The sequence below is a fragment of the Lutjanus erythropterus genome, chromosome 1 (assembly GCF_056507025.1).
Source record: "Lutjanus erythropterus isolate fLutEry1 chromosome 1, fLutEry1.hap2, whole genome shotgun sequence".
Classification (NCBI taxonomy): domain Eukaryota; kingdom Metazoa; phylum Chordata; class Actinopteri; order Lutjaniformes; family Lutjanidae; genus Lutjanus; species Lutjanus erythropterus.
The window spans coordinates 25,640,861-25,655,876 of record NC_139317.1 but is presented as its reverse complement, the minus strand read 5'-3'; the positions used below and the strand labels follow the sequence as shown (position 1 = coordinate 25,655,876).

General features: G+C 37.3%; 1 protein-coding gene across 1 annotated transcript; it reads right to left on the bottom strand.

The window, feature by feature from the left end:
* Nucleotides 1-3,429: 3,429 nt before the first annotated feature.
* Nucleotides 3,430-14,853, bottom strand: LOC146332996 (mitochondrial inner membrane m-AAA protease component AFG3L1-like). The gene is made up of 17 exons (XM_084718237.1): nt 14,676-14,853; nt 12,590-12,680; nt 12,405-12,452; nt 12,186-12,307; nt 11,567-11,716; nt 11,379-11,453; nt 10,049-10,173; nt 9,669-9,942; nt 9,372-9,509; nt 9,032-9,185; nt 8,841-8,948; nt 6,560-6,685; nt 6,303-6,413; nt 6,030-6,145; nt 5,685-5,885; nt 5,382-5,576; nt 3,430-4,129 (listed from the first exon to the last, which is right to left on the bottom strand). The coding sequence occupies exons 1-17, from the start codon at nt 14,793-14,795 to the stop codon at nt 3,902-3,904; spliced, it is 2,382 nt and encodes a 793-aa protein (XP_084574363.1). The 5' UTR covers nt 14,796-14,853; the 3' UTR covers nt 3,430-3,901.
* Nucleotides 14,854-15,016: the final 163 nt, after the last annotated feature.

The following is a 15,016-nucleotide window of genomic DNA, read 5'->3' as shown; positions in this document are numbered from 1 at the left end:
ATTTATTAACTACACTTCAGAAAAGCAGCCTCATTCCGTACAGTACGGGACGCACATATGTTTTAGGTGTCATGGTATCCATTTACACGACTTTAAACAGGTCTGTGGTTTTCCTTCTGCTTCTCCTTCTGAGTGTGGTGGTACAGTTATACATTGACCACTGTAGATAACTGTTTTCATATCAGCCTGAAAATAAAGGTCAAAAGTGTTCTCCACACTGTTACTCAACCTCTGAGAAGAATATGAACTGTCTTTCAAATATTTCTGATGCACTCATGGCTTAATCAAAGACTTGTGCATACATTTGGATTAAACAAACAGTAAGTTAACAGATATATTTATTAAAATAATACCAGTGGTTGAATGTAACTAACAGTGGTGGACAGTACATTTACTTGAGTACTGTACTTGAGTATTTGTTCTTTTTGGAAAATTCCACTACGTTTCTAGGATGGTACTTGTTACCATGTTGCTGTTGTCTGATTTTATGCAGTGATTTTAATACAGTTGCGTCAGAAAATGACAATAGCTGTCCTTTTTATAGGTGTTTCTATAGACTTAGTGTAGCATCGTGGTTCTACAAGCAGGTCAGTGCATCATTAGATGGTTTCAGAGTTACAAGGTTCTATGCATGCACTATGAAAACAATACAGTAATGTATTGATATTAGAAAATGTACTTTGTAATTTGTACTTTTGAAAACTTAAGTATTTTTAAAAGCAAGTACTCTTGTACTTTAACTCGAGTAAAATTTTGACTAAGCAACTTTCACTTGTGGTTGAGTAAACTTTGACCAGGAGTATCTATACTTTGACTCAAGTACTGGGGTTGAGTACTTTGTCCACCTTAGTACATACTTAGTACATACAATTTTGTGATACTTCAACTTACGCATTTCCATTTTATGCTCCTTTATTCTCCACTACATTTTGCAGGCACATATTTTACTTTTTATTCCACTATATTTATTTGATATTTTAAGTTACCAGTTACTTTGCAGATTTAGATTATAATACAAAATATAAATCTATTAATACATTATGATATATTATTATGGGTTAAGCCATGCAGCAGTGTATATAAAGTAATTCAAATACACCCCACCTTTACCAGCTGCAACATGCAAGTGATGAACACATTAATGCATCACTGAATTTGATTAAAATGAGAGACTTAAGATCAATGACACTCAATCAACCATCTTTCTGGTGCAATTACAAACAGCTTGGACAAATCCTACCGATTTTATCTTTAAGTAAAAGATCTGAACACTTCCTCCATCACTGCATGATTCAACAATCAGCTGTTTCTGAGACAAAATACTTTGTATAATTCAACCTTTTAACCATCACAATCAATATTTCAATCAAAACATGCAAAAATCAAATTTGCACATGATTGTAGTTTGTGTTATTTGACAGCACCACACATGCAGGGTGCACACTAATGCTGGAATTACAATATCAAATGTCAAATCAGATTTTACTTGGATGATAAAATAAAAATCGTGTAAATAAAAACACAGACTGGTGGGGTATAAAATGGTTTAATATTGGTGTGGGCCATGACAGCCTCACATTTTACATGTTTAATTTGTCTTGACATCTCGATGATAAGTCAATAATCTTCACTGACATGTAAAAAGAAATATTCATCAAGCAAAAACAAGGACAGTACATTATCAATCAGGCACAAAACAAACCATATCTTTATATACAATCAGCTGTGCATCATTTACTAATGTATTTTGAAATCTGGGTTTCAATACTGGACAAAATGTTCCAGTGTCCATCAACCTTGTATTGGAAAACCTGATTAAAAACTTAATAGAAGGCCCATGCTGCTCATACTGCAAGGCATTAATTCAAGTATGTTTTTTTTTTTAATGTTAAACCTGTTTAGCTCAGGAGCTACTGGTTCAACCATTAAGACACTATTAATATTAGGATAACAGTGTGTAACCAGCCCTTCCAGGAGAGTGGTTGAAATCTGAATGCTACATCAATAGTTTTCTAGCTCAGCTTGCTTTGCTCACAATTAGAGAAAACATTCAAACAGAAGTCACAATTCACTGAAAGGACAATCTACTGAATAACAGCAAATGTGTTGTCATGTTATAAATGTTGAAGGGGCTGAAGGCATTGAGGTAAAGAACACCTGAACCATCCAGAAAAGACCATTAAATCCTCACTTTACTCTGAACCCTCACTGATGTGTGTCATATTCACTACAGTGAACCGCAGATAAACAGACAAAGCATCAGCCTGGAAGTCACTTCACATCACCAGCAACAGAAAAGGACCAAACAACTATCATAAGCAGCTGTAGTGTGAGTATTGTGACTAATGAACTGTTCAGAGGATCATGTTGTTTTCAAAGGCAGTTAAGAATACAGAGACTGTGAGGTAGGGTGTGTTTGTGTGTGAGTGAAGACATAAAATCTGTTTTAGAGCACTGTGTGGTATTTGATAGCTTATATTTGATTCTCACTCCGTAACCATCAACCTACAGTAATGGATGTCAACATAAATGCTGACTTGTTTTGCTGTGGGACACTGAGGAGAAGAAAACAACCTACAGTAAATGTGATACAGTAACATCTGTAATATCAATATGTGCACAATGAAAATGTACAAACACTGAGTTTTAATAGCTGCCTTTACTGATGTAACCATGAGAGCCAGGTTAAGGTCTGCTGGAAGACTGTAATGGTATGAAAATGTATTTAAAGGAGAAATCTGTAATATATTTATTGTACCTAAATCACAAACTGGCCATAATATGTCATCAGAGACGAAGGAAACATGCAAAGTTGAAAAACTGGCTTCTTTGACAGCAACACTACGGCCAGCATGTTATCCTCTGAAATGTCCTTTTTGTTCTGTTTTTGTTTGCCCGTGTCACGCTTATTACAGTTCAAATTAATGTTCACTGAAAGAGTTAAGTGTCTGTTTGTGAGTCACAAAAAAGTCACTGGCAGGCAGTCACTGATCTTCCACTCCAGGGTGTGTATTTTCAGAGCAGTGGGCTTTTGTTTCAGGACAGCAGGCTTAGCTTTACATTGACAGACAAATGACAGTTATAAACAGCTGATCAACTTACAGCACAGGAATCACTGTCACTTGTCATTGTCCAAGTATAATGTTGAGCTTATCTTGCGCTTGTGTAGGTTCAGTGACCTACAACCTTCAAGTCTGGGGAGCAGAGGGCACAGGGGAAACAAGCCGCTTCAACTATGGATTGTATATTAAATAGGGCTTCAACCTGTTTAATATACCGTCTATGGCTCCAACTTGCTATTTAGACTGCGGTACTCATTTTTGAACACTGGGGAGTTTCACATTTCCTCACAATAAAATCTAATTCATATTATTACAGTAACGACACCAGCACAGTGTGTAACTGACAGATACACACCACAAGTAATGTCACATGATGTCATGTAATCCTGAATTTTAAAAAGCATATCTCATTTGATTTCTGTTTTTTTTTTTTTTGTAACTTGAGCTCATTAACTTTCCTCACCATGACTACAGGTTATTATGTAGGACTGTGAGACTCCATCAGAGCGTTGGAAGAAGAGTGTAAAAGGCACCTCCAGTGAAATGTAAGCCATAAACTACATTCTTTACAGAAGCCTTAGCTTAAAGGCCTTAAATTTGCCCTTACATTAACATGAAGAATGTTTTTTTCTAATTCCTGCTGGAATATAAAAACTACAATTAAAAAAAAAAGAAAATTGCATAAACTCTGCCATTTAAGACCTGTGCCACATCACTGTCTGTGAGATGATTTTTTCCAGATCTCTGACAGCAGGCTGCAGTCTGGACAAGACAATGTTGTACTTCAGAAATATTTCGCTGAATCCTGTGGAATATCAGCCTCGACGCTGCACGTCCTCCTACAGGTAAAGCGCTGATTTGTTTTGCCTAGTTTGCGGGTGTTTTTCATTCCCTTTGTTCTTGTTCCAGTCCTTCAGCCCTACAGGTAGAGACGTGTCTTCCTCAAATTCCCCCAGCCCTTCAACAAACTCCTCATATGTTGACTTCTCTTGAAATGGACGAGCTCCTAGCAGCTCCAACATGTCAGCCTTGTCTAGAATCTCCTTTTCCAGAAGACGTTTTGCCACCTGCAACACATGACATAACAGTAAAGATTTTAAGTACTTTAATGATAATCACAACTCCGTCAAAAATAAATATATTATGTGATATTTCTAATCACTTCAAGAACAGATTTTCTTTCAAACTTAAAACATCTAATTATTAATTTTTAAATAATTACAGTTATAATATCACAACTAGTGGTTTAACTTTGGGTAAATGATGCTGGCCATTTCCCTCACAATCATTCCAACCAGTTTTTTGAAAATGCTATTTTAAGCAAACCACAAGAGACTTCCAGATGAAACCAAGGAGCGTGGACATATGTTTGTGAGCTCTCGGTATTATGCCTTGGCAACTGCCTTTATCCTGCTGTATTTCTGTGTAGCTTTAATTTACATACAAGACAGTGAGACATTTGAATAGTTGTGAACAGAAAAAACCCTAAAAAGAAGTAAAACTGCAGCTCAAACGTCATGCTTCACTCCTGTTGGAAACAAACAGTGCAGACGGGCAAAAGGAAGCAGACGTGTCTCTAAATAAACTCCTAGAAGCTGTCCAGGAAACTAAAGAGGACCTAAATAAATATACTGACAAGAAAACAGACGACATTAAGCAAACCACCAAAAGCTGTTAGCAGGGTTGGGTAGTAACAGATTACTATAATCAGTCCACATTACATTTGGGAAATGTGGAATTAGATTTTAGTTACATTGTCATTAACTTGATTACATTTTTATTATATATTTTTATGATAAGCAATGCTCTAGTAACTTATGAAAAGCACATCTGACTAAGGCTACTCCTCTCCGGTTGGCATGTATTTGTTTTTTACTCATGATTCATGGATAATGTTAATCATTTTATTCCTTTTATTTACACTGAAAATGTAAGATGGAATTTTTGGGTAAGTGCTTCACTTGTGTTTCAAGACTAAAGTCCTCCATGTGGCTCTTGATTAAAAAAATGCATTAATAAAACTTACACAAAGGAAACAGCATCCCACAAGATGTAGAACCCTGAACATGCAAAATGCATTTTTTTTGCACTAAAATTGTTTTGAGATGTTTAAAGATAAAAAGTAATATTTGTGGAGCTCAGATTGTTGTGGTTGCATCTATTTTTTAGCATAAGGTGCAACATTTACAGTGTTTAATTTTGAGGTAATCCACAAGTATTCAGATTAGATAAAATTGTTTTGTTATCCGATGTATTATGTGACTATACTTCCTTTTTTGTTTTTATAATCATTCTTTAGACAGTGGCAATTGTTCTCACCTTCTCCACCATTTCTTTCTTCTCTGTGATAAGCTGCAGTGTTCGCTGGAAGGCAGTATCTATAAGCAAGCGCACCTCCTGGTCTATAAGCTGTGCTGTGGGTTCACTGAAGGGTTTTTCAGTTACTATGTCACCCTTCTGCGGGAGGTCAAAGGACACCTGACCCACCGCATCGTTCATTCCAAACTGCACAACCTGAAACATAAGGAGAAATGGCAACTGTAAGTCACATAATAAACTGCTTCACTTCAAATCAACCTTTTCTTTTATACGACCTCTAATTGTGCTAAATGTGGTTAATACCTGTGCGTAGGCAGACTGTGTGACTTTCCTGAGGTCATCCTGCGCCCCGGTGGTGATTCGACGAAAGAAAACCTGCTCAGCCACTCGACCCCCCAGCATCATGCACATTCTGTCAAACAGCTGCTCCTGAGTGTACAGGTACTGTTCCTTAGGCAGATACTGTGCATACCCCAAACCTTTCCCTCTGGGAACAATGGACACCTGAGGGAGAACATTAGAATCAATCCAATGATCAATACAGTCATTTGGTGAAAACTTACTGATTGTGAAAGAAGACATGGGCTGCACAGGCTGCAGAAGACTTCAGGTAGACAAGCAGAAAGAGAAGGGAAGTGGTCTGAATACCTTTAGTAGGGGGTCTGCATGCTCTAGGAACCAGCCAACCACAGCATGTCCAGCCTCATGATATGCCACAGTAGTTTTCTCTGGAAGCTGCAGTACCTGAGTTTTTTTCTCCAGACCTGAGAGCAAGAGGAAAAGTCTTACCAAACTGCAGTGTGACAGAAATGAATCTTTGTTTTTACTAACAGCAAACTTGATTAAGGTGTGTAGCCTTCCAATAGTCATCCCGTGAGTATTGTGATGATTTTCAGTTCACAAACATGGTTGTTAACTTACCTCCAATAACTCTCTCCACTGCCTGCTCAAAGTGCTTAGTGCTGATGTGTTGGTTGAGGTGACGTGCAGCTATTAGAGCGGCTTCATTGCACACATTAGCGATGTCAGCCCCTGAGACACACAATAAACAGTTAGACTGTGGTGTGAAAAAATACAGCAACGGATTCAGCAAACAAACTGTGTGATCCTTTTAGATCAATCCAAAGACTGAGCTATGCACACACATGTGAATATGAGCATGTATCTCTTGTTCTTACCAGTAAAACCTGGGGTTAATGCAGCTAGCTTCCTGGCTAAAGCCTCTACTTCTATACTGGAGTCCAACTTCAGGGGTCTTAAATGCACCTTAAAGATGGATGCCCTGCCTTTAATATCTGGTGGGCCTGTAGAAAAAACACAACAACATAGAACGAATTTTATGCTGCTTTTTTAAAAAACAAAATAATGACAAGCAGAGAGCAAAATAGGATTAAAATAAATGTTTTTGCAGAAGTAACGTCATCACATGATAATGTTAGTGAACACTATTTTTACCAACTGCTACAGGAAACTCAGGTGTTAAAGATAATGTATCCAACTTTGTCATTGTGTTTAAAACACATCAGTGTGTCACAATTACCCGTATTATATTGGTATTGTTAAAATGTACTAAAATTATCAAAAAAAAGTACTAATACACAAACCGAAAAGATTTCACCGAGTTGTATATTGGAATCCTCTCAAGAATTTGAAATGGCATTATGTCCTTCATGATGTTTTCACTGATGCAAAACAAACCCACGTCACTGCTGCACCTGCATCTTGGAAACTTTCTTTATTGCTGGGCAGAATTTACTGTAAGCTTTTCAAACCGCAGTGAACAAACGCAGTTTTAGCAATAATTAAAATTTGAAATGGTAATACGAATCGTCAGGAATTTGTTTCATCTTTAATGTGTTGAATTTGCACTTCATGAGGACGTCACATTTATAAACTTTACAGAAGCTCATTCAACACCTGCAATACAGGTGTGGAGACCGAGGTTGTTTATACACTTAAGATTAATTCAAGTCAAACTATGGCAGCATAGAGAGATGTCAGCAACAGAGTCAAATTTTAGATTTTATAGAGCTGTACATCAAACTAGATAGTAAAGTATGACATTTTAAAATGCATTAATTAATAGTCTAGAAATGGCAGTAATCACACCTCATTTGACATTCTTTTGTTTTTTCTAGTGGAGTTTTGTTTGTTGTCCTTTGTTGAATAAGGACACGTAAACTTAAAAGGAGAAAAAAATGACAATGAGAAAAAAAAGTGTTGTATCTTATTAATTATTAATTATTAACAATTAAGTGATTATTCAATCGTTAGCATTTTCAGCTTACGGTTAAGGAAAATGCACAAAATGTACAACCCTCTTCTGGAGCTTATATCTGAAGATTTGTTCTTAAACTGTCAGCTGAAAGTGACACAAAGATAGTCAAAAAGGTGTGAAGGGGCATTTGAAGGACCCACTTGATCCATTAGACTAGAGTTGTTAGGCATTTATTAAGCACTGAAAGACCTTAGCACAACTAATTATTCATGCATTGTTTTTCCTTAAAATGAAGGACATAATGGTTGATCAGTATTTAGATAGTTAGATGACTTGTTTCATCACTAATTAGTGATGTGACTGTTTTTAAGCAACATTATCTGACCGCTACTGTAAATGTAGCAACAGAAAGACTAAAGAAAAGAGAACAGAGAAAATCAACAGCACAGAGAGGAGTGGTGTGTCCCATCCCTCATGTTGGCCTCCAGTTATCTAATCCTTCTTTTATTGAAAGCCAGCTCTCTCATTTTGACCCAGTTTTCTTTGTCAGAGAGAAAACTGCCAGGCCCACCATTGCCCAGCACTGCTGGCATAAAGCAAATTAGATTTTAGCAGACAGAAAAAGATCAACCGTGTTAACCGCACAGATGAAAGCACACAGTATGCAATACACGCCTTTTAATGACATAAAAGTGAACAGGCACAAAAAAGAACAGAAGCAAATCTAATAGGCTGGAGGCTAATTTCTGTGGAAACCATACAGTAAGATGTAAGTGTTGGTGTGGTGGAGCAAAAAAAAACATAAAGTTAAATCTGTGTCTGCATGCACATTAGTGCCACTGAATTGTATTTGTTGCATGGTGACACATACATGCATCTTACATACAGTACATACATCAGTCTTTTTTTTGGCACTGCCCACTACCAGTGAGTAGCAGCTCATTTCTGCCCAATAAATACGATATAGTGTCGCTGTTGTTGCTGTATGGACAATATGTTTCTTGTTAGTTATTAGTGATTGTGTTTTTGTTTTTGTAAGCAATCATTGACTAATGAAGGGAAATTTAAAGTGTATCTATCAAATTTATAAATGCCAACAGATTTGGCAGTACTGAAGTGATATAGTAGTAGTATGCATAGAAGATAACTGTCATGAATTGAAACCTGTTTTCAGGTATCAACGTGAGAGCAGGAAATTATAAAGCAAGTGAGGCTGACCTCAGACAGCTGCTATAACTCACCTATGTGTATATGTCTATCAAAGCGTCCTGGCCTCATCAAAGCTGGATCCAGGATATCAGGTCGATTGGTGCCAGCTAAAACAACCACGTTAGTGCTACTGTTGAACCCTGCAATGATAGAAAAAAAAATAGCATTGAAAGCTCTTCTGAAATATTAGACCAGGAATGAAGGAAATGACATGAATGCGTACCATCCATTTCCACAAGCAACTGGTTGAGAGTGTTTTCCTGCTCGCTCTGGTTGCCAAAGTTCCCTCTGCCTCTCTTCCTGCCGACTGCATCGATCTCATCGATAAAAAGGATGCAGGGGGCATTTTTTCGAGCTGTGGCAAACATATCCCTTATCTTATAAAAGACAGAGCAAAGAGAAATCACAATTTAGCTGCATTTCCTAAAGGGTTAACATTCAATTACAGAGAGCAACATATAATTTAAATTATTGTGTTTACAGATGAGCATGCACTGCTTGTGACTCATCATTCAGCTCCAGACTCCCTGGCAGAGTCAAGAGGTATTTAGCCCAGTACTGACCCTGGCTGGCCCCACACCAACAAACATTTCCTGGAACTCTGAGCCGTTGACGGTGATGAAGGGGACATTAGCCTCTCCTGCCGTCGCCTTAGCAAGCAACGTCTTGCCAGTGCCCGGAGGACCCGATAACACTGCACCCTGAAAACAAAGGTGTTACGTAATTATCAATACTAATGACTCAAGGAATACTTAACCAGGTGGAGAAATTCCACACTTTAAAAATAAATTTTCAGTCCATATTCTTCCTAAGAAGAAGAAATTCCATTAATTGAAATTTTCCCATCACCCCCGGCACACCTTTGGGATCTTTGCTCCTAGGTCCTGGTACTGCCGCGGGTTCTTCAAGAAGTTGACAAACTCCAAAATCTCCAGTTTGGCCTCCTCACAGCCTGCAACATCCTTGAATCTAACACTGATGTTGTCTTTTATTATCTTGGCTTTGGATTCACTCATGCTGAAGGGGTTTCCTCGACCCCGACCTCCACGACCTCCTGCCATTGGTCCCTGCCGTGTGGCAAATAGTAAAAACCCAACCAGAAGTAAGGTTGGGAGTACGCTGAAAAGGAGTGTTCTGTGAGGGGAAAAAGGACGATTAGAATCAACATGAGCAAATTCAATATGCTTAAAAAGTCACTTCAATATTCAGGTTTCAGTTGCTCATCAGATGAAGGTCTCACCCATCACTTTCAGTGCTGTAGAATACAGGTATTTTCTGTGTGGAGTCCAGACCCATTTCATTCTGGGCCATCTCCAGGTTGTGCTCAAAAGAGTCAACGCTGCCGATGTTGAACCACAAATAGCTCTGAAATATACAGATAACAGAAAACATGCAGTATACAGTATATATGCATAAATCCTTAAAAGCTATAGTTCATGTTATTTAAAGTAGGGTTGAATGTAGTTATCCATAGTCAGTGTATTATCTACAGTAGATGGTGGTCAACATGCCCACAAGACGGAGTAGAGAACATTTCTACCACTTTACTTTACAAATATTGTTCTGTCCTGTTGGTTAGTTTGCTTGTGTTACTGTGAGACATCTGTGATTTAAAGGGTTATCACCAAAGTCACACAGGCAGCAGAAGGCCGGTAACTGTCATATTCTGTGAGGTAAAATTACTGATTTTTGCTGAAGGAATCTGGTGGCTTTGTAGAGAGTGATATTTGCCTTGTATAACAGCAGTTCCTCATTGGAAAAAGCTATCTGTTGGCAAGTTAATGGGGTGAAAATATTCTAAATACATCATACACTTCAAATGAAGTTGAATTTTTTTTAGGTGGATGCTTATTAAGTGGCTAAAATACATGTTGCTGATGACCCTGTCCATAGCAGTACACTGCTTAGCTTCACACAACTGCACTCTTGCTGCTTTCCAAACTGGGGGCATGTCGACCACCATCTACTGTAGGTAACACACTGACTATGGATAAGAACCTCAAACAACCCCACTTCAAAAAAAAAATCTGAACGCTTTAAAGTTCATAACAAGACTGTGTAACTTTTAAAATAAGAAATTAGAAATAAGGAATAAATAAATTCTTCCTCTTACAAATGAAAATATAGAGCAATATGTTGCACCATTGTTAGTTTCAGTGGCTAATATTAGCAAACTTTTGAGTATGAAAGTTCAGAAATTGTAGTTTGACAAAGTAATCTTTACTCAAAATCCATTTACAAGCATAGAATTTGGATGGATTTTGGAGAAGAAACCTAGTAAGAGAGCGTTGAGTCTTCTTGTGTTACTGTTAAACTTAATTTAAAAATTTACCATAATGCTGTCATTTCCATGTGTAGTCACAGTGGTCTTCAGCAAAAGTAACATGGACTCACTCTAATTTCTAGCATACATGTGTGTTGTGTATTCATTTAATTTCAGGCCTACCAGTTTTTAGGGATGCCATGAACACAGTAAAACTATATCACCAGTAGAAACTAGGACTGACTAACAGAAAGATCTACATTATACGAAAAGCAAGAAGACATAACAGCATTTTCATGGAACTAACCACTTCTGCTGTGTTCACTCCATGGGCGGGAATTACTTTGACATATTGTTTATTGACAACCTCCAGGTGATCCACCTGTGCAGAGAGCACAATAACCATTTTATTCACATTGTTGCAAACACAAAAATGCAGAAAATAAAAATAAGCATCCAAATAAATTTGAAGACACACACTTCCAAGCCTCTTACCAAGCCTCTGCTCAAGTAGTAATGCACAAAGTCCTTCCAGGAGATCTGGACCCCCGTCTCTCGGAAGTTAAAGTACAAAAAAGCCGAAGTCATGCCTGCTGCACCAATTGCAAGGTTCCGAACTGCTTTTTCATCCCAAGGAAATTCATTCTGTTAGATAAAAAAAGAGAGAGAGAGAACAAAGACTGATTATAACAGTGGCAGTGTCAGCACACCCCTGAAAAACAAGCCACTCTTTTCACCCTCGGTTCTGACTTCTGTGGTACTATAGGTTTTAAGGAAAATATCCATTTCAGCATTTGAAAGCTTATATTATTTTTACATTAATACATTACATAAAGAAACATCTTGGACGAGAATCTATCAACTAATCCATTAATTGATCAAATTCACTCATTAAGAAATGTGACACAGATGTAATATGTAATGAAAGCAACATTTTACAGGGGAAAGAAAACAAACTCATCCTCATCTTGAACTATATGGTTATATAATATCAGGCAAGATTTTACATTTAGAGATTTCAAATATCAGCATTTTACTAACTATATTCCACATTATTAGTGTTTTTGTACAGTGAATGAAATACAATAATAAGCTGAATTCAACTGATTTGCACCTGAAAGCGTGTCCACCAGTGTGATTCTTCCTTTTTTCGTCTTTTTCTCTGTCTTTCGTCATCCTCGTCGTTTGTGCCCCGCTCTTCCCTCACAAGAGATTCTTGCTCTTTGGTATTTTCATCTGAAAAGCAACAGGAAATCAGTCATATACTGCAGAAGCACTGAGATGCAGAAGATGTACAAAAGCTGCTTGTGATGATGACTCAAGCCTTCCTCACCTTCTGCAGATTTGTTGACACCACTCTTTGGGAAAAACTTTTCAAAACCTAAAGCCATTCAACAGTAAACACACAGAACAAAAGGATTAAGTGCCCAAGGCTCACATTAACCCTGAAAAGATTTAGGTTGCTGTGTGTGCTCATTTAATGTGCTACATTACGTAGTGCATTATGAGGTGCATTACCTCTTGGTGGTTTGTTTGAGCTGAGTGACCGGGCAAGTGGAAATCTATGTTGATATTGTCCTCCACATCTCCTCTGAATCAGCGATGTCTTCTGAAATAAAGATACACTGTGATGAATATGTTAACAGTGAAAAGGCATTTAAAAAACCTGTGGAAAATAAATATAGAGCAGAGAGGATTAATTCAACATGCTATATGGAATATACGTATTACAAAATGGTAGCCAGGCAATGCAGAATGAAATTTGACCCAGTGCCAGGATATCTACAGCTGTTACTGAATGAATCATTCATGTAGAAGAGCTTTCATGTCAGTGTATTAAGTCTTTCCTGCTCCATGTTTTTTTTCCCAAACAACCCAAAACAACATTATTTACAGGATTACTGAAATCTCATTATGACCTGGGAGTACTGGAATGTGTCCCAGGTAACATAATTTCTTTAAGTCATTACAGCACTGGTGCAGATAACCCACTTATACTTGACACTGAACAGTTGCTATAAGGCTCACATGGTTGTTACTACAAATCTGTCACTTGTTTCAAGTCAGACTGATATATCACCACATCAATACTGGCCTATCACAGCCACATCCATATCAGCGTATATGTTGTCCAATATGAAAACGTTTTTATACAGAACATAATGAGGATTTTTAAAAATAATAATTATTACTGGTAGCATTTTATGTTAATTTTATCCTTTTCATAATTGGCTGTATATTGATATTTATATTTTTAACTCCCTAATAATGGTTTGGCATCAGTCCCAAAAACCTAGTATTTGTCAAGCTCTAACAAGTGCAAATTAAATACAGATTCAGAATTATTATATAATATAAGGTTGCAACACAAATTCAGCAAATACCATTACTGATAACTGAAAAAAATAAAAATATAACAATACTGTGCTTTTTTTTTTTACAGAAACCTACAACATAAACAAACATTTTGTTTCTTTCTTAGTAAAAACATGTTATTGTTGAACAATAAATGTATTATCGAAGTAAATAAAACGTATCTTTTAATATTAACTATGAATAAAAACACATCAAATCTAAATTAATCTTGAATTGAGAAACTGTTATGTAGTAGCTGGCAATGAAGACGTATCACTGCAGTTTTCTACTTCACAATCTCTGCCATCAATATCAATATATCTAGAAAAACACAATATCGACCGCTAATATTATGTATAGATTAGGCTTTATTTACCATTCATTAATTGATAATGAAAAAAATGTTGTTGCAACCCTACAAAACTCACCACAAGAAAAAGAATCTGACAAGAGTTGTAAATTTCAGGGGTACTGTTAAAATAAAACTCAATTATTACATATTTTGTTTCATTGGAACAGGCATCAATCCGTGATTGAAATTATTCCTCATATAATATCAACAATATTCTGTATCTCAAATACTTTTCATTCAAATATAGTGTTGAATTGCGGCTTTTTATATGGAAATGATCAGGCAAAACTTCACAGTCTCTGGTTGGATTGTGCTACTTGAACAGTAAAGCATTAAGTCCACTGACGCAGGTCTGCAAAGTGTAATACCTCATCTCAACCAGTGAACATGCCTGGCCTCTTATTTCATACGAAATCAACCATTCAAAAAGTTGAATACTTTTTATATTCATTGCTTTTCAATAACTCATCTGCATGCTTAACATATTTTAAAAACTAAATGCAACTGAATGAATGAGACTGAACACCACAGTAAGTGAGACACGCCCCCTTCAAACCAAACATTATGAAACTGAGGAAACGGAATTATAAACTGAACATTATCACACGGACATCTCGTGAGAATGCAAACAACAGAGCAATGGTACATAAACATGCTGCAGTTTGTTTAGAGGTTTGGGGTCTCTGCAGGCTGAACTACACAGGAACACTGTGTTCTTTCCTACCACAGACCTAATAATAAACCAGAATAAAGCTATACAGCGCTAAAACTCCTGCAACTCACGGTTATCCAACACACCTGCAGGTAACTTACAAAACAAGTTTGCATGCATTTGTTGTTAAGAGAGGACCTTATAAGAGAGTTTGCATAACAACAACAAGAACAACGTCACCGTACCGCCGCGAGTGCAGCTCTGCTGCGAAAAGTGCCTGAAATAGTGGATAAATCACGGCTCCACATCCGAACCGTCCGGACTCGGTTCCGAAGGGAGACGACACCGACAAACAGCAGCCCCATCCCGTCTGCTGCTTCCCTCGGCTCAACTGGTCTGGTAAAGACACACGGTATATTAGATGCCAACAACAGTGAGTCATCTCGCGAGATTTGGTTACAAAAGCGCAGCGCGAGAGTTCGGATGTGGAATATTTTTGGAGTCATGTCTAGAAGGGAACCCCAAATCCGGGATCGAGCTCACGAGAGTAATCATTTTAATCCAAACCATGATCTTTCCCTTACCC

Coding starts and splice junctions, on each gene's coding strand:
- LOC146332996 (XM_084718237.1), bottom strand. CDS start 14,795: ATGGGGCTGCTGTTTGTCGGTGTCGTCTCCCTTCGGAACCGAGTCCGG. Junction 12,453..12,589: donor CTCAAACAAACCACCAAGAG/GTAATGCACCTC, acceptor GAATGGCTTTAG/GTTTTGAAAAGTTTTTCCCA. Junction 9,943..10,048: donor TACAGCACTGAAAGTGATGG/GTGAGACCTTCA, acceptor TTCCCCTCACAG/AACACTCCTTTTCAGCGTAC.